Source organism: Tachyglossus aculeatus, chromosome 9 (assembly GCF_015852505.1).
Source record: "Tachyglossus aculeatus isolate mTacAcu1 chromosome 9, mTacAcu1.pri, whole genome shotgun sequence".
NCBI classification, from domain to species: Eukaryota; Metazoa; Chordata; class Mammalia; order Monotremata; family Tachyglossidae; genus Tachyglossus; species Tachyglossus aculeatus.
In genome coordinates this window covers 45,008,789-45,029,162 of record NC_052074.1, presented here as the reverse complement: position 1 = coordinate 45,029,162, position 20,374 = coordinate 45,008,789, and the positions used below count along the sequence as shown (strand labels likewise).

Below are 20,374 nucleotides of genomic sequence, written 5' to 3'. Positions count from 1 at the left end.
GTGTCTTTTTTCTTCCCCAGCTCTTAGCACAGTGCTTGGCACATAGCAAGTGCTTAACAAATACCACAAGTAGTATAATTACTATTATTACATCTGGGATTTATGCAGTACTAAGTGGAACAGGTTTTTTCAGTACCCAAAATGACACATTTAGGAAATCCCACCTCTACTTTTCTTCTCCTTGGATAAGAACCATTATCTTAGGTGTAAATTTATACCAAAAAGGAAAGAATTTAGAATTTCACTTTCACTCTTGCAGAGGAATATTACAGAATCTGGTAAAATCAATAACTGACATCCCTAATTCATTCACATTAATGTCCATCTCCCCATCTAAACTATAAACTCCTTGTGGGCATGGAATGCATCTTCCAACTCTGTTGTAACTCGCCAAAGCTCTTAATATAGTGCTCTGCTCAAAGTAAGCTCTTAATAATATCTATTGATTGATTGACTGCCCTGGGTGGGAATAGGGGGAAATCAGTGCTTGTATTACCATTACTTGAGTTTAATTCTCTATGGAGGGAAAAGGCTCCATGCCAATCAGCACCACACATCCCATCACTATGTAACAAAGTATCAGCCAGAAAGGCAAATAAATTTCCTTATCAAATCATATATCTGCCATCAACATTCCTCTAGGAGTGGCAAGGGGGACCAGAACATCATTGTCTGGGTCTAATGCTGAAGCAAGATTTCACAGGAAACTCAAATCTCCTACCTTTTCTTTAGCTCCTGTACCTTTTAAGTGCAGGGAAAAAGACTGAGGAATGGAAGAGGAGAACATTTTGAAAAGCAAAGTACAGAAATGAATTGTCAACGGGATGAAGAATTGAAGAGCATCAGTTTCAGACCCTGCTCTTGGCCCAGACTACAAGCTTAGATCTGTCAGACTAAAGGCATGAAAATTCCCATTTTCCTTTTCATAAATGGGAACGTTAGAAGCAATTCACTTATGTTTTTTCTGTATTTATATGCCTAGCTAATAGAGATTTTGTTATGCACTGCTGCTGAGCCTCAGTGAAATTTGGCAATCCATATCTACAAAATAGCTCGGATCACAAGTTTATCAATTTAGCATGTTCTATGATTTAGCGGTTGAAATTAGTATTTACAAAGGCACTAATTACATAAAACAGTGCCTATGTGTTACTAAGCATGTGAATAAATCAGATTTGCAATTCAGAACTATTTAAGTCTAATGCAGTCCATTCCCAACTGGCATATTTTTATATGGCTTTGGGGAAGAATTTAGAAGCCCAAAACTGACTGGGAAAATTCAGAAACTTTGATTACTTTCAATTGGTCCCAAATGATCAACTCCCATTTCATGAGTGATGGCTTCAGGGAAAGCGTTTTCAGCAAGCCAGCTTTCCCACTCCCGGACCCCATCCTCCACCCCCAGTTGGAAGTCAGAAGGTCATGGCATCTGATCCTGATACACTGCTTGTCTGATATCATCAGGCAAAAACTCCTCACCCTCAGCTTCAAGGCTGTCCATCACCTCACCCCCTCCTATCCCACCTCCCTTCTCTCCTTCTACAGCCCAGCCAGCACCCTCCGCTCCTCTGCCGCTAATCTCCTCGCCATGCCTCGTTCTCACCTGTCCCACAGTCGACCCCCATCCCGCCATCATTCCCCTGGCCTGGAATGCCCTCCCTCCGCACATCCGCCAAGCTAGCTCTCTTCCTCCCTTCAAGGCCCTACTGAGAGCTCACCTCCTCCAGGAGGCCTTCCCACACTGAGCCCCCTCCTTCCTCTCCCTCTCTTCCCCCTCCCCATCCCCCCCACATTACCTCCTTCCCCTCCCCACAGCACCTGTATATATGTATATATGTTTGTATGTATTTATTACTCTATTTTATTTGTACATATTTATTCTATTTATTTTATTTTGTTAATATGTTTTGTTTTGTTGCCTGTCTCCCCCTTCTAGACTGTGAGCCTGCTGTTTCGTAGGGGCTGTCTCTATATGTTGCCAACTTGTACTTCCCAAGCACTTAGTACAGTGCTCTGCACACAGTAAGCGCTCAATAAATACGGTTGAATGAATGATATGTATCCTTGAGCAAGTCACTTCACTTCTCTGTGCCTCACTTACCTCATCTGTAAAATGAGGATGGAGACTTTGAGCCCCATGCATGACAGAGACTGTGTCCAACCTGATTTGCTTGTATCCACTCCAGCACTTAAAATGGTATCTTGCAAATAGTAAGTGCTTAACAAATACCATAATAATAATTAGGCTGTAAGCTTCTTGAGGGCAGGGATACTGTATTCTCTTTGTATTCTCCCAGGTGCTTATTAGAGTTCCCTGCAGAAGGTAGACCCATGATAAATGCTACTGATGGTGATGATGATTTCCTGAATTATTCAAGTGTGACCCATAAGAGTTACATCATTTTCCAGTAACAGCAGTGCATTGGAATACTGGGGGAGAGTTTTTCTGAATGTTTTATGTTAGCATCTGTTTGATCCTCATGGTTAACAAAGTAATTCAGAGGGCTTATGGGAAATTTGCATTACCAAATTTGAATTTAGAAATCTCAGGAAGAATAACTTACTAAAGATTAGCCTTTCTTTGCCATTGTTCTGTACTCATAAAAATTCAAAAAGAACAACTGATTCTGGTCTGTAACTCTAGTGGCTGAAATTCCTTGGCCATTTCACCATATGCATCTATTAAAAAAAAATGACCTGCTTATTAACATGGTTAAAAGAAAATACTCCTCTCTTATTAGCAGGGTTAACCATAAACCCCATCTCCTTAAGTGCTAAAAATTCTAATTCCAGTCTTGGAAGGGGGATGGGTTAAATGATTATCCTAAATAAGATGGGTGTGTGAGGGGAGGGAAGGGGTGAGGGGGCGAGTCCTTGCTTGATTTTTTTTTTTTAAGGCATTATGTAAGTACGTACGATGTGCCAGGCACTGTATTAAGCACTGGGGTAGATACAGGCTACTCAGGTTGGACACAATCCGTGTCCCACATTGGGCTCAATGCATTAATCCCCATTTTACAGGTGAGGGAACTGAGGCACAGAGAAGTGAAGTGGCTTTCTCAAGGCAACACAGCAGACAAGAGGTGGAGCCAGAATTAGTACCCACGGTTTGCCTAGTGGTTAGAGCATGGGCCTGAGAGTCAGGACCAGGGTACTAATCCCGGCTCTTGTGTGACCTTGTCTCCTGTGTGACCTTGGGCAAGTCACCTCACTTCTCTGTGCCACAGTTACCTCATCTGTGAAAAGGGAATTAAGACTGTGAACCCCATGTGGGTCAGGGACTGTGTCCAACCAGATTAGCTTGTATCTAACCCAGCAGTTAGAACAGCGCTTGACACATAGTAAGTGCTTAACAAATATTATTATTATTATCATTATTATTACCCAGGTCATTCTAACTCCCAAGTCCATGCTTTATCCGCCTGGCCATGCTGCTTCTCGATGATATTTGGTGATCCTCTAGCTGTAAGCTCCTTGTGGGCGGCGGGGGGTGGGGGTGGGGGGATGTCTGTTTATTGTTGTACTGTACTCACCCAAGCGCTGAATACAGTGCTCTGCAGGCAGTAAGCGCTCAATAAATACGACGGAATGAATGAATCATTATTGATGCTTGAGGTTTTAGAGCGAGAGGAGGGACAGTGCCAGGACAGTAGAAATGACTTTTGTTTAAGTCATGAAAAAGACAAGTTTTCCTGTGTTAGTCCACTTCCCAGTTGTACCTTTCATTAGAAAGGGAGTCATTTCATTTGAAATGTAAGTAGCTGCCGAATACCTAGGGAGGGTTTAAATCCACCAACTGAGGAAATGGGGTTGTCCCTTCTTAAGTAGCAGAACTCCAGGGGCCAAACATTAAGCTTCCTACCTAGTGTTGGACCGATCCCACAATTCCAACTTCTTTCATTGGGCCACATCCACTGGGAAAGCCACTGAGATCTTGTGTTTCCATTTCACCCAGAGGGTTGATCTCTGCCTCCCTCCAATCTTTTTAGGTCAGCTTTCCAAAATCAGAATTCGTTGCACTCACGGACATTTAATACGGTTAAAGCAGAAAGCTTTGATTAGAAGTAAAAACAACACGATAAAGAGCTGAATTTAAGGACGCTTTTTAATCTAGCAATCTGGTTGCTGTTTCTACATTTCATTGGTTTTAGTACCTGGGAGGCAGCTATCCTATTTGGATATATGAATACTAAATCAAACACATAGAACTCATTAGAAATATTACTGCTTAACTCCTCTCTGGTCTCTCTCCTTCCTTGTCTCATGTTTGGAAGAAGGCCTTTTTCCTCATTTCCATGAACCTGAGTGAAAGATCGATTTGATGTTTTCTGCAACCACAGGGAATATATAAAAGATTCAGCCTTTATCCAAGTAAAATTTACAATATAATGAAGCCAGATGACCAGTAAATATAGAACTGATTTGGATCTTCCTCAGAGATGGTCCTAGCAGTTTAAACTATACCAAAAAACAGCATGGCCTAGTGGAAAGTGCACAGGTCTGGGATCCAAAGGACCTGGGTTACAATCTCAGCTCTACCACATGTCTGCTGTGTGACTTTGAGCAAGTTACTTTGCTTTACTGTGCCTCAGTTGCCTCATCCGTAAAATGGGGATTAAATCCTACTCCCTCCTACTTAAGACTGTGAGTCCCATGTGGGACAGAGACTTGGTCACAACTGATTGGCTTGCATCTACCCCAGACCTTAGAACAGTGCTTGACATAGAGTAAGTGCTTAACAAGTAACAAAAATAAAAATTAAAATCCTAATAATCAGATGAGGCTATTGGAAATAGCAAGAAATCTGCTAAATCTTTATACATTGAAATTTAGTACAAAGTCATTAAGAACAAAACACTGTGTCACCAACCTATTAAAGCACTCCTTTATTCCAGGAAAAAAAAAAATTGATGATTCTTCTAACCCTGGAACATAGGCAGATAGTAATCTATGCCAAATTTCTGGGAAAGATTGCCTATGATGAGTTTTACCATTCTCTGTCCTATACCTTCTTTCTTCCAATATTATTAACTGAAGCCATTTTTGTATTCAGTTTGTAATTATAATCTCTTTCTTCAGCTGCTCTAGGAGATTAATTCAATATTATAAACAAACATAAAATACATGGTTATTTCCCTGCTGAATTGTCTCCCAATGTCCAGAAAGAGTAGATAATCTGGAGGACGCTTTGCTGCATGAACAACAAGGACATTTCAGGAAAACAAGATTCCCAAAGGTGTTCTTTACTACCTGAAAACACTGGGGCTGGAGCTGAGAAATTTAGTATGCACCCCCATGGATCGCTAAGGTGTTTACAAATTAATTAATTCATTCAATCGTATTTATTGAGCACTTACTGTGTGCAGAGTACTGTACTAAGTGCTTGGGAATACAAGGCAGCAACATATAGAGACACTCCCTACCCAACAACGGGCTCACAGTCTAGAAGGAGGAGACAGACATCCTCTTGCCACGCTCGCGCCCTTGTCAGTCGCCCCTGCCTAATTACACAGTCATTGTGATTTGGGGTGGAAATTTACTGGCATCCTGAAATGGCTCTCATTTCATGAAGGCCGAAGCCTGCTTTTTCATAGCACACATCAGTGCTCATGTTATAAAATTATTTTAAAATATCTCGAATGTGAAATAAGCCAAATCCAACAGCATAGGAGTCCTTACACTATACCCAATCATCATCAATGGTACTATATTTGGTCTCATGTTATCCAAGTATCTTAAAATCTCAAGTATAAAACAAGCCCAATTCAGGAGCAATCAAATCCATCATATTTACTGAGAACTTACTGTATGTAGAGCACTATATTAAGTGCTTGGCAAATACTTTATTGCAGAGTTGTTAGGCAAGTTCCCTGCCCACAGTGAGCTCACAATCTAGATGAGCAGAGTCATCACACTGTGCATGTCAATGTCATCATCAATGGTATTTTCATTCAATCCTTCATTCATTCAGAGCACTGTATTAAGCGCTTTGGGAGAGTACAATATCACAATAAACAGACACATTCTCTGCCCACAACAAAATTACAGTCTGGAAGGGGAAACAGACAATTAATATAAATAAATGAATTACAGATGTGTATATAAGTGCTGTGGGGCTGGGGAGGGGGATGAATAAAGGGAGCAAGTCAGGGTGACACAGAAGGGACTGGGAGAAGTGGAAAGGGTGGCTTAGTCAGGGAAAGCCTCTTGGAGGAGATGTGCCTTCAATAAGGCTTTGAAGCAGCGGCAGAATAATTGTCTGTCAGATTTGAAGAGGAAGGGCGTTCCAGGCCAGAGGCAGGATGTGGATGAGGGATCGGTGGCAAGATGGATATCCTTCTGTAGGTCAGTTTATCTGGATGATGAGTGCTAAAACCTGCCAGCTCCTGAGGACATTCATTCATTCAATCATATTTATTGAGCACTTACTGTGTGCAGAGCACTGTACTAAGCACTTGGGAAGTACAAGTTGGCAACATATAGAGACAGTCCCTACTCTACAGCGGGCTCACAGTCTAGAAGGGGGAGACAGACAACAAAATAAATCATATTAGCAAAATAAAATAGAATAGTAAATATGCCCAAGTAAAATAGAGTAAAAATCTGTACAAACATATATGCAGGTGCTGTGGGGAGGGGAAGGAGGTAGAGTGGGGGGATGGGGAAGGGGAGAGGAAGGAGGGGGCTCAGTCTGGGAAGGCCTCCTGGAGGAGGTGAGCTCTCAGTAGGGCTTTGAAGGGAGGAAGACAGCTAGCTTGGCGGATTTGCGGAGGGAGGGCATTCCAGGCCAGAGGGAGGACATGGGCTGGGAGTCGACGGGGGGAAAGCAAGAACGAAGCAAAGTGAGGAGGTTAGCAGCAGAGGAGCGGACGGTGCGGGCTGGGCTGTAGAAGGAAAGAAGGGAGGTGAGGTAGGAGGGGGCGAGGTGATGGACAGCCTTGAAGCCGAGAGTGAGGAGTTTTTGCCTGATGTGTAGGTTGATTGGTAGCCACTGGAGATTTCTGAGGAGGGGAGTAACACACCCAGAACATTTCTGCACAAAGATGATCCAGGCAGCAGCGTGAAGTATAGATTGAAGTGGGGAGAGACAGGAGGATGGGAGATCAGAGAGGAGGCTGATGCAGTAATCCAGTCAGGATAGGATGAGAGATTGAACCAGCAGGGTAGTGGTTTGGATGGAGAGGAAAGGCAGATCGTGGTGATGTAAGACCAGCAGGACAGAGTCTGTGGCTATTGAGCTTACTCCGGCCTAAAGTCAGTAGGGTCCCTTGCCCAGAAGGACCCATAAAAAAGACTTTTGTTGATGACTATATGAACACACTGTGACTGTTTCCTCCATCTGTTTCCCGAGGAGATGGATCCATACCCCACCAATTCTACCAGGAGCTTATAAAGATAAATGATGCAAAACAAATCCTTCTAGAAGGGCCAGCTCCTCCAAGGATGCAAAGCCAGAATTTTGGAACCTAAATGAACATTCTGAATAACAGGGTTCAATTTAGTAGCATATTGAAGCAGCCCTTCCAAAACTGTCTACTTAGTCCCACTGCAGAGGAAAAAAAACCCCCCAAAACACCTCAAAACCATTACCTCCCTATTGCAGAGTAATAAAGTTTCCTTGTACTTGTCAGGTTTGGGAATTACACTGAAATAATGGGCAAACCTCTTTAGCTCCATTAGTACTACAAATTTCAGGCTCTAAAATTTCCGTATAAAGGCAAGCTAATAATGATTATGCTTCCCAGTTATGTCTTATATGTTTTACTCTAAAAGACCTATCTTCTATTGTATAAGATCAGCAATCTCAAATTAAACGTGGCTTATTGCTCTTAAAGAAAAAAATGATTTTCAAATCAGATTTCTCAATGAAGATGATGTCTGTTTCTATCCATTTCATTTGATAATTGGTTCTGGATTGAATTGATGTTATTCATCATATGAGAAGATACAAGGAATTGGAGGTAAACTAAGGACATTTTGTGGTTAGATTTTATTGTATGTTCCAGGTGAAAGGTAATGGAAACTTAACACGGTAAAACCTCTAAAGTCCTTTATAAGAAAGTGAATTATGAATCACTTTGATTAATTTGCGATGCTGCTAATCTTTCAGGTTCAGACCAAATGAGAGGAAATTGCTTGTCACTTGGTAGCTTCTTTATAGGATGAATGTGTCATATTCGGATGGGTGTGTTGTTGCTTGGGGAAGAGGAGTGGGGAAAGGGAGACAAGGAAAGTGATGAAAGATAATAATAATAATAATAGCATTTGTTAAGCACTTACTATGTGCAAAGCACTGTTCTAAGAGCTGGGGGTGGGGGGGATACAAGGTGATCAGGTTGTCCCATGTGGGGCTCACAGTCTTAATCCCCATTTTACAGATGAGGGAACTGAGGCTCAGAGAAGTTAAGTGACTTGCCCAAGGCCACAGAACAGACATGTGGCGGAGCTGGGATTAGAACCCATGATCTCTGGCTCCCAAGCCCATGCTCTTTCCACTGAGCCACGCTGCTTAGAAAAATTGGATGTGCTTATAAAAACTGTTGTTTTGGCAAAGAAAAATCTCATAGGCAGAAGTAAAGAGAAAAGGAAGCAGTGAATAAAGAATTAATTAAAAATTAAATGGAATGATTACTATTATTTTAGAAGAATCTGGATAGACACACTTCTTGTTTCTTTTAATCCTAGTAAAAAAAAATATATGTATAGATTCCACACTACCTCTGCTGTTAGTCCAGAAATCACCATCTTCCCCACATATTTGGGAATTTCTTTAACACTTTGCTTAATTAAAACTAATTGGAACTTCGGTTGTTGGCTCCCATCAACTGTTAATTATAGTGTTTCCAACTGATTCAGACAACACATCAAAAGTGTCTGTTACCTCACCATTAATATTTCAACCAATGATAACATGTTTCCCCATTAACAGGTCTATCTACAAATATGCTGTAATGAGCAGTTTAATCATTTCAGTTCTATGGGAAAAAATACAGTTCAAGCTTCTACATGGTATTGGACGACAGTCTCTAGTGCTCAGTAGTTCCGTTACTCATCTTGGACATCATTTTAAAAACTCCAATCAGGTTCTCCCAAAACAGAGGGTTCCAAAACCTTCCCAGTTTTTCCTCATTCAGATGCTTCTCTAACTCCCAAGTTCATTTGATTGTTCCTCTTTGTACCCTTTTCAGCTCCATTATAATCACTGTGGTATTTGGCATGCACTCACTATTTGCCATGCACTGTATTAAGTGCTGGGGTGGGTACAAGATCATCAGATCAGATACAGTCCCTGTCCCACATGGGAGTCACAGTCTAGGTTGGAGGGAGACCAAATCTCAAATCCCCATTTTATAGATAAGAAAACCGAGGCCCAGAGAAGTGAAGTGACTTTCCTACTGTCACACAGCAGGCAGGTGATGGAGCCGGAATTAGAACCCAGGTTCTCTCACTCCCAAACCCACGTTAATTCTACTATGTTACTAGGTGATTGCTTCAGCATCCTCGCCGGTCTCCTTGTCTCCAGACTCTCCCATCTCCAATTGGTACACTACCCTGATGCAAGGTTTATCTTCTGAAGTGTTGCTTAGCACACCTCTCTACCCTCCTCAAAACTCTCCACGGGATCCCCATCATAAGCAAAAATTCTTTAAAATTGTCCTCAAGGTTCTCCATTGATGCATACCACCTTACAGCCTTGATATCTTCACCCACTGCTCTCTACCCTGTTCTCTTTATTCCCCCCAAGACCGACCTCCTAACTACCTCCCTCTGAACCCTCCTGCCTCCATCCCCTCACTCACATTGGGAAGCAGCATAGGCTAGTGGAAAGACCACCCAGGCCTGGGAATCAGAGGACCTGGGTTCTAATTTTGGCTCTTTCACTTACCTGCAGTGGGACCTTGGGCTAGCTATTCAACTTCTCTGTGCCTCAGTTCCCCCTATGCAAAATGGAAATTCAATACCTGTTACCCCTCCTACCTCACTGTGAGCCCATCCTCTAGACTCCGTTCTGGACAGGGACTGTTTCTCTTTATTGCTATATTGTATTTTCCAAATGCTTAGTACAGTGCTCTGCACACAGTAAGTGGTCAATAAATATGATTGAATGAATTTAACAGAATTGGTAGACACCTTTCCTAGCCACAACGAGTACATGCATGCTTAGGGATGATTTTCTGAACAAGAGAGCCACATTAGCCCTTTCCTACCAACTTTTGTTTCAAACCAGCAAGTTCTGCCGCATTGAGTTTCCAGCTGAAATATTTTATTGAAGCTGACCGTGACGGCTGTGTCTCTATGCAGTGCTTCCCTCTGAATGGATAGCTGTCACTGAGCTTTTAGTAAATGATGAATAAAGGGGCATTCCAGAGTGAGGAGTTTAAGATAGGGGGATTCTTTACCCCCCCAAACCCTTGCATATTCATACACTGCTTTATCAGAAACATACACCTGACATACCACGTAGACCAGCAGTAGAGCTGGGGAAAGAGAGTAGAAAAAACTTACTTCATGCAATATGGCTTTAATCTGTTGGGTGATTTATGGATTTGCACAGATGCACTAAAATAATATTTCCCATTTCTGTCAGAGCTGGGAAGGAAAAATGATAGTGCAATAAATAAATTATGCCTTTTAATGACAACAGTGACATTCTCAGTAGACAGTATGTTACTATTTAATAGTGCAGATGCAACCAATTTAATAACCTTCGAAATGCCTCAAATAGTATGCATGAGAAATGCATGAGTAATTAAAGGTGAGATTCAAATTCAACCAAGGGCAGGTTTGTTGTTTTTTTATGGTATGGAAGTGTTTACTATGTGCCAGGCACTGTATAAAGCTCTGGGGAAAAAAAAAGGTGGTGTCTGTTAAAAAGTATGTGCCAGGCACTGTACTAAGCACTGCAGTAAATACAAGCTAATCAAGTTGGACCCAGTCCTTGTCCCATGTGGCACTCGCCATCTTAATGCCCATTATGCAGGTGAGGTAACAGGCACAGAGAAGTTAAGTGACTTGCCCAAGATCACACAGCAGACGAGTGGTGGAGTCAGATTAGATTCCCAGTCCTCTGACTCCCAGATCTGGGATCTACCCAGAAGGGAATGCTGCCTCTTGTTTCAGACGTTCTCTGGTGAAGTCTGGAGAAAACCAGCTTCTCTCCTGACAAAGGCACATAAACCCGTACTACTACTACTGCATCTCCTCTTTGCTCCACCCCTTCTCGGGGGCGATGGGACTTTTCCCATCTCTAAAAAAATAAAGGTGGCTTTCATGGTCCTTATTAGGTGGTCCGTTTAATACCCAAGGAAGGAAGCATATAGGAGAATTCAAGAGACCTCCTTATCACCCCACACTGATCTTGAAGTAGCGAACCAAAAAGCGACTAGGGAGACAGTGATTCTCCTCTCTGTTTGCTCTACATAGCTGAAATAGAAAATGCAAGAAGTCCAGGAATGAAAGGAAGAAGACTAACTGAATGATATGACCTTTCAGCATGTAAATCACCCCAATACCATAGTTACTTGAAAGGGATTCATTAGAGAGAGACTTGTGGGGGAGACAGACAAGTAGAGTATATCATTTTGCCCCCTGAAGGTTGTTCTGGCTGTGATTTTTTTTTAATAGTGTCACCTGAAAAACATCTAAGCAATTTAACTGACCCTTGGCCCTTGAGCAGTATTGCTGGAGAATTTAGAAGTTGGGTTCCGATCCTGTCTCTGCGACTTATCTGCTGTGTGACTTTGGGCAAGTCACTTCCCTTCTCTGTGCCTCAGTTACCTTATCTGTGAAATGGGGATTAAGACAGTGAGCCCCATGCATGACAGGGACTGAGTTCAACCTGACACTGGACACCTTTAGCTGACATACGCCCTTCACAGCAAAAGTTGCTATTGATACCACTTCACTAGCTGGGGATCTGGGGATTTTATCCCTGGAAACAGGAGGACCTAACTCTTCTTGATACCGGCAAGATGTGGGATTTTTTAAAATACTATTTGTTAAGCGCTTACTCTGGGCCAGGCACTGTATTAAGCCCTGGGTGGATGCAAGCAATTCAGTCCCTGTCCCACAGCCTCAATCCCCATTTTACAGATGAGGTAACAGAGGCATAGAAAAGTGAAGTGACTTACCCACGGTCTCACAGCAGACAAGTGGCAGAGCCAGGATTAGAACCCATGACCTTCTGATTCCCAGGCCTGTGCTCTATCCAGTATGCCATGCTGCTTCTCTACTCCATCCTGCTGCATGTGACTAGAGCCCACTCCACCGCATTTCTCTGGCTCTTGGAAAACAACTCAATCAGAAGAGGTTTTTGAGAAAAATTTAAAGACCAAAGAACAACAGCACAGTTGACAGTGTTCCCCCAAATCAGGCCAACATCCATGTACCAAAAGTAGCATGGCGTAAATGGGAAGCAACATGCCCTCAATGAGGATTAAATACCTGTTCTCCCTTCTACTTAGACGGAGAGCCCCATGTGGAACCCGATTATCTTATATCTACCCCAGCGCTCAGTACAGTCTTCAGCACATAGTAAGAATTTAAACACTACAATTATTAACCTTGTTATTATTATTGCCCTAAAGGAACAGTGATGATAGTATCAAACTCCCTTTGGCATTGTCAGCCAAAGAGAGGCTAAGCCTAGCTCAAATATGCGGATGTTTATGTGGAATCTGAAACTGAAGAGGAAACTGTTAAGGTAAAACAACATGCTTCATTTATCAAGTAAAAATTGTGGCAGTCACTACTCAACATCTATTTGAACTACAAGAGTGAAATCAAATGAATCAGCCCATATTCACAGACACATGAATGAACATTTCAGCAAGCTTTGAGGAGATGCTAGGATACTATCTTGCATGCATTCAAGTGGATAAAATAGTTACGCACCAGAGAACTGAATTTCACTACGTCAGGACACCCATTAGTCACGAGCATGATCTCTTTCACAAGCTTCTTAAAGTTAACCTCTCCCTCTCTAAGGTGAATACCTCCCCCTAGCCCTCCACAACCCAAACACCAAGGAATCTGTGGATTTCCTGTTCTCCTCACCTCCCTCGGATCTCACCATTTCCCTCGTGCTTCCCTTCTAGTCTAGATCTATTTTTGTAACTTTTTTTAAATGGTGCTTTCCCTATCCTTTCTGGGTGACCTTGAGGGGTTCTCAAAATCAATCTTGTTTTTCAAGAAGCAACATTCTTCCTTGGTACCATTCATAATTTATCTTTAGTACATAGTTTATGTCATGTCACAGGACAGGGTGATTCATCAAGTTGAAGAGAACTACTCCAACAGATTTCTCTTTGAATAAAAGCTGCAATAACCACTGTCTCTAAAAAGAAATGGACTAGACTGACAGATTAATATAGCCACATGTACCTATTGAGAAAGAGGGAGACAGAATAAAACTCAATGTGGCATGATTAAGGAGTGATCTTTAAGCCCTATTAACATGCACAACATCAATGAGCTGAGTTCTCCCCACCTCCCCCAGCTCCTAGTTTCTTCTCTCTCTCCCTCCCTCAACTCTTCCCTAAACCTTCCAGCCAGATTTGGGCCCAGAATTCAATAGTTCTGGGATTATTTTATAGGAAAAAGTCCTGCAGCTGCATTGTGCTCTCCCAAGTGTTAAGTACAGTGCTCCACACAGAGTAGGAGTTTAATAAATACCAGTGATGTATTGATGGTACCTGGGCTCTCCCCCTTCTCACCCCCATCAATTTCCTGCCTCTACCCCATCTCAGGACCAATTAGCTGAGGCAACTGAGAAAGATGGTCTGCTCCAATATTCTCCTCCTCTCCCCACCCAGACTCACAGTGAATGGGCATCCAACAGACAATTCAACAGATCACTACAGACCATCAGGCTCAGGGTGTTTGTGATGTGAACTCTCTGGCCACTTTCAGGCACATTTTTGAAGGCGGTCTGAGACTGATTTGCTTTGTTGGGCTTTCCCTTGGGTGTCCTTGGGAAAGGAAAGCAAGGCTCACAGAGCTCTTGGAACTACAGCTCAGTGATAAAAGGACATTATCTGGATTCACAGAATATCTTTGATACACTATCTGCCACATACCAATTTGGGCTGAGAGCGCACTTCATAAAATGGGGAGTTAAAAATAAACCACACTAATTCAACTTTTTGTTCAAACAGACAGATGAATCCTTAGGAACTCAGTTTATGACTGCTGGTTTAGGGGTAGTGTGGATATGCTAGCCTGCTTTTAGAAGAGCGTTTTGGGGAAAAGGATGGCAGGGGTGGTGTTAACTGGGACATTTCCTCTACATTCCCTCCTTATTTTAATCATCAAATTACTTCATGACAAAGGAAAGAAAGGAGAAAACTGTGCTTCTCCTCTAGGATAGCCACCTACCCCTCTCCACACCCTCCTCCCCTTCCTCTCACACTGCCACCCTCCATTAGCTGGGGTTGGAGGCCTCTGGGTATCTGATGCATTAGAGAAGCAGCGTAGCTCAATGGAAAGAGCATGGGCTTTGGAGTCAGAGGTTGTGGGTTCACATCCTGGCTCTGCCAATTGTCAGCTGTGTCACTTTGGGCAAGGCACTCAACTTCTCTGGGCCTTAGTTCCCTCTTCTGTAAAATGGGGATTAAGACTGTGAGCCCCCTGTGGGACAGCCTGCTCACCTTGTAACCTCCCCAGCACTTAGAACAGTGCTTTGCACATAGTAAGTGCTTAATAAATGCCATCATCATCATCATCATCATCTGATGGTCTGATAGATGGCTCTTTCACTCTTTCAGATTTCAGCCTGCCCCTTGGCCATTTTAACAGGAGGTGAAGGGAGGGGCAAAGAGAGAGGCAAAAGGAGGGGGAGAGGAAAAGGAGAGAAATGAAAGGGGCTGGGGAAAGTGGAGAGAGGGAAGGGGAGATAGGAAATAATGGAGGAGAATAGGGGAAGGTGAAAGAGGGATGGACAAAAAGATGGGAGAGAGAACTAAGAAGATACACAGAAGGCTGCCACAGAACGAAACCCCCAACCTTCCCTCTACAAGAAGGCTAAAGATGATGTACCCAGGGAGAAGATGCAGCAGCTCTAGCTTCCTCTCCTCAACATGTTCTTCTGAAAACCCCAGCTCTCTGTCAAACCCCAGGAGCATGGATTCTAAGCAAGCCAACAGAGCTCTGGGGCTGAGAACACTTTCAGATGAACAACAGGCTAGGGACTCTCTAGGTTTCATGGGCTAGCGGTTCAGAAATCTCAGAGTGAGGTTTTGAGCCTGGAAATACTAGCCTTCATCTGGCTATCTAGGTGGACGAGATCCCTTGGATTTAGCCTCAGACACATCTAGAAGACGGAAAATGGTGGGTGAGACCCGTAACTGACTATGCTAAGCCCGTGGGAGAGTACAATGTAACAGAATTGGTAGACACATTGACCTTTCCCTCTCTCCTCCAACCTTGTCTCTTTCTCAGTGTGTGTGCTTGTGTTTCCCTCCCTCCCTCCTACCAGCCTAAGATGCATCCGACATTTCTTTGAATCTTCACTAGCAAAGAAAGAAGAATCCCACCTCTGGGATGCAGAGAGTTTCAAAGGAAGCTCGCCAGAGGCACTTAGTTATGCAGAATGTGAAAATTCTTGCAAACACTGCACTCTCTGCTTGAAGGCGGGGGAAACAGATCAGGAGGACTGAGCCCAAGAAACCTTGGGCTTCTCTATATCTGTCACCATTAATGAGCCTGAAATGCTGTGCTTGCTGCAGTACTGAGCATGTCACTTCATACCGTCAGTCAAAATAACAGAGATTGAGACAAAACTACAAAAATCTGATCCTCCCACCACTTAATCAATATTTCAGTCTTTTAAGAAGATGAAAGCCAAGTGTGTAAAGACACGCACACACAAAAGTAATCTACATTTGCGGAGGAAATTGCTTTTTAAGCTTTATTTTCACATTCTTCTGAGATGAAAAACTGTTGGAATCAGCTTTTCTAATGCTCTGCATTATTCCAGAAAGATGCACTGCACGCATTACACTGCTCTGCTGTTCACAAATACAAAAATCAGCAGCTTTGTCACTTGCTGTCCTACAAGGGCCCAAACTATAGAACAAAATGACCTCACCCTGTTTCCTATCACTTTCAAATTTGTCAAGATTACCATTACTCTGGGTTCACTGTAGCTTCTAATGGGCTATGGTTTATATGGTTTCTTTCAGAAACAAACCCTATTACCCCAAACAGGTCTGTGACTTCAAATATGAAATTTAAAAATCAAGCCTCAGTCAAGCATTTAGAATCTCAAACCAAATTTACGGGGTAACAAAACCTCTAGATCACTAGAGTGGTGGGAGGGAGCTACCCCTAAAAATGTGCTTTGGCTGGCTAATTTTCTTTTCTTGGTGTAATCAATCAGTAGTATTTAGAGCGCCTCTTCTGTATCTGAGCACTGCTGTCAGAGTTTGGTAGAGAACATCAAAATTAGCAGAACCAGATCCCAGCCCTACTCTGGGAACCTATGCTGGAAGCAAGAGATTCTTCCTCCCCCTTAGACTGTGAGAACCATGTGGGACAGGGACTATGTCCAAAATGATCATCTTCTATCTGCCTCAGTGCATGGTACAATGCTTGGCACTTAGCAAGTACTTAATCTATTCCATGATGATAATTTAAAGAGAAGGAAGCAATAAGAGTATAAAGATATGTACCTACAGTGCTCAGCACTTGGCACATAGTAAGCGCTTAAAGACCATCATTATCATTTCAAGGATGCATGAGTACCCAGCCCTCAAGACTGCCAGCTCCTTGTTGGCAGGACACATGCCTACCATTCAATCGTACTTATTGAGTGCTTACTGTGTGCAAAGCACTGTACCAAGCACTTGTGCAGTACCAACTCTGCTATACTTTACTCCTCCAAGCTCTGCACACAGGAAGTGTTCAATAAATACCATTGATTTAGTGATTGATAAGGCAGAAGAGCTCAAGCAGCAGTTGGGAAAGGTGAATAGGGTGGGGAGATGAGATTAATCAGGAAAGACTGCCTGGAGTCAGTGGGATTTCAGAAGGGCTTTGAAGAAGGGGGAAAAAGTTCTGCCTGAGGTGAAGGGGGAGGGATTTCCAAGCATAAGGGAGGGAGAGGCAGGCACAGTGAGGCCCAATGGATATGTTGGTTTCATTAACAGGTTAGTCCCTGCTCTGTCACTTGTCTGCTGTGTGACCTTGGTCAAGTCACTTCACTGGGCCTCAGTTTCCTTATCTGTAAAATGAGGATTGAGACTGTGAGCCCTACTTGGGACAGGGACTGTGTCCAACCCGATTTGCTTGTATTCACCCCAGCGCTTAGTACAGTGCCTGGCACACAGTAAGCACTTAACAGAACAAAGTGGGCGGGATGGTTTGTAAGAGGGAACGTGTCAAAGTTGATGGTGAATAGTTTCTGTTTAATATGGAGTGGAATGGGCAACTATTGGCAACCATTATTCTCCTGTATACCTCAACAACACTTAAGCATTACAGCAACCCACAGCACTTTTGTACACATCAATTTACATACGATATTTAAGTACTTATTCCTCTACTCATCTCTCCTTTCTATTTCTCACTTACTGATAAATTATTTTGTGGCTGGACTGGAGAAAGACACACAATGAGAGATGAAACAAAATGCTTAGATGACAAAGATGTAAAACAAAGAGCAGTAGAGGAGCAGAATTTCAGGCTCCTCATGGTTGACTGTCCAACAGTAGTCAGAACCGGAGCTACAGTTATTATTACAGAAACCTCAGCCTTCCCGGGAACAGTTCAAGTAATTAAGTTAAATCCAATCAATCCATCAATGGGGTACTGAATCTTTTTCAAACAGGATACAGCCCATGCACCCCCAGAAGATAATACTTTCATCAGCATGGCCTAAGGGAGAGAGACGGACTTGGGAGCTAAAGGGCCTGGATTCCAATCCCAGCTCTGCCAACTTGTCTTCTGTGTGACCTTAGGCAACTTCTCTGTGCCTCAGTTTCCTCATCTGTAAAATGGGGATTATGACTATAAGCTCCATGTGGGACATGGACTCTGTCCAACCTAATTAACAAATCTCTCCCAGTGCTTCCTTGGCACATAGTAAGTGCTTAAAAAATACCCCCAAAAAGTGAAAAAAAAAATGGAAGTGGAGGCTGCAATTTGGGGCCAACCTGACTTTAGTCCAGCCAATTTGATGCCATCTGTCACCCCTGAAAAATCTCTAACACCTAAAGGTTTGAATATCCTGTAGACTATAAGCTACTTACTGGCAGAAACTGCATCTGTCAACTTTGTTGTATTATATTTTCCCAAGTGCTTAGTACAGTGCTCTGCACATAGTACACACTGGTTAGTCCAGGAGAGCAACCAAGCTTCAAGCATCAGTTGCTTTTTTGGAAACAGAAGACTGGGTAAGATGAACTAATTGGTCAGACTCAGAACAGCTTGGTCCATGCTCTGATTTTCCAGCCTGGGAACCAAGTATACTCAGTGGCTTATAATTCCAATTGCATCACTCCTGTAGCTTTGGTATCCAGTTGCCATCAAGAGGTAACCTATTTTAAACATGAAGGGATCAGAAAGAAGATATTTGCTGAGTTCAAAGCCAATGCAGTAGGAACTCAAACTAACTTGGTAAACCCAGGTCTCTAGCTAATACAGCTTTATGGGCACAATGGATAATTACAGTCCCTGACCTAATCCAAATCTTTCATATTGGTCTCGGTCTGGGGCCTCCAGAGAATCATGGGTGTACTATTTCCAAACATCTGTAAAGCTAAGAGTCACAGCCTGACTATTAATCTCCATTAAATATGTATTAAGTCCCCATATTGTTTTATTGATTTCACTTGCTTGCTATCAATTTCCATGACCAACCTTGTTAGTTTGGAGATTTCCCTCCACCAAACACTTGGCTGTCATATAAAACTGGTCTGAAAAGAAACAGATTTTTAACCCAACTCCAGGAACTAACTGGCATTAATGCATTTAACAATCACGCTGGGTTATTATTTGGTCCCTGGTATAGGATTACATGCTAAACCTCCCAAAGCATTGGAAAATGTCAGTCCGTCCAGCTGTTCACTCAATAGAAATTGTGTTAGAGAACAAGAGACATTTAGTACATTCATGTTAAACTTGGTTCAAGATGTTCTTACAGAGATTGGTGACAACAAAAACAATAATAATAATAGCATTTATAAAGGCTCACAATCTGAGGGATAGGACGAGCATGCAGAGAGATCAAGGGACTTTCTCAAGGTCACAAAGGGAAGGTGACCAACCTGGAATTAAAGCCCTAGTCTCCCAAATCCCTCTCCAATGCTCTTTCCACTAGGCAATGCTACCACCCCATGTTGTAAAGGGTCAAGAGACGAGATTCAACCAGTCCTTCTACCCCAAATTACCTACCTAGCCAAAAGACCAAGAGAGGGGAAAGCAAAGGGGATATTCAAACATCCCTCAATAATAATAATAATAATGGTATTTGTTAAGCGCTTACTATGTGCCAAGCACTGTTCCTTTTAGACTGTGAGCCCACTGTTGGGTAGGGACTGTCTCTATGTGTTGCCAATTTGTACTTCCCAAGCGCTTAGTACAGTGCTCTGCACATAGTAAGCGCTCAATAAATACGATTGATTGATTGATTGATTGATTGTTCCTAAGGACTAGATGCTGAGAACTGTTTAGAGCAGGCTGAGGACCTTAGACCCCAGCCCCATCTTTCCTACAAGCTTGCCCAGAAGTCCTGGGTAAAATCTCTGGTCCAGTTCAGAAATGACAGTACAAACTCAAACAAAATCCATTCTTTCTGTCACGACAGTGACTCAATTATGCTACATCAAACTCTTTGATTTCTTAACCAGTTTTTGTACCTTATCTCAGAATGAGGTAAAACATGTTCCTTCAAACTCTTCTGAAAATATTCCCAATTTTCATTTCTATTTAATCTTAAAGGGGGAGTTGGAGCCAGAATTCTGGGCAGCATGAGCCATTGGTCTGATATAGGATGATTGTCCACATAGTCTTACTCTCTTATGAGAATTCCTCTTGATCATTCTTGATTCAGTGTGTAATGTGACTACAATATATTCCCAGATCCTTGTGCACATTCTATCCTAAGTATGGCCTATCTTAACATTGATGTGCACTTTTCAGAGAGAAGACAAGATTTCTTTTTCATCAGTTGTTGATATTGGAAACAAATCTTCAAAAGGATCTGCAGGAATGAGATGTAGCCCTAATCACACTGATAAAGAACATAATTGTTAGATCAACTGAAGGTTGTGATTTTTGTTCTGACACGTACAAGCTAGACTTCCCTAAAGAACCATTATGTGAAATTCACTCCTTACTTAATAGCCTGTGAACTGCAACTGTAAATTGGTTTATA

The 20,374-nt window shown here is 42.5% G+C and overlaps 1 protein-coding gene across 4 annotated transcripts in view; it reads right to left on the bottom strand.

The window, feature by feature from the left end:
- The window catches only part of KCNJ3 (potassium inwardly rectifying channel subfamily J member 3), a 125,892-nt gene that overhangs the window by 63,524 nt on the left and 41,994 nt on the right, over positions 1–20,374 (bottom strand). Inside the window, exon 3 of one of the 4 annotated variants that reach the window (XM_038751313.1) lies at positions 10,507–10,590. The exons of the other annotated variants lie outside the window; for them this stretch is intronic. Within the exon in view, the coding sequence (XP_038607241.1) occupies positions 10,523–10,590 (68 nt within the window). The 3' untranslated portion in view covers positions 10,507–10,522. The remainder of the gene's footprint in view (positions 1–10,506; positions 10,591–20,374) is intronic. 4 annotated transcript variants of the gene reach the window in all.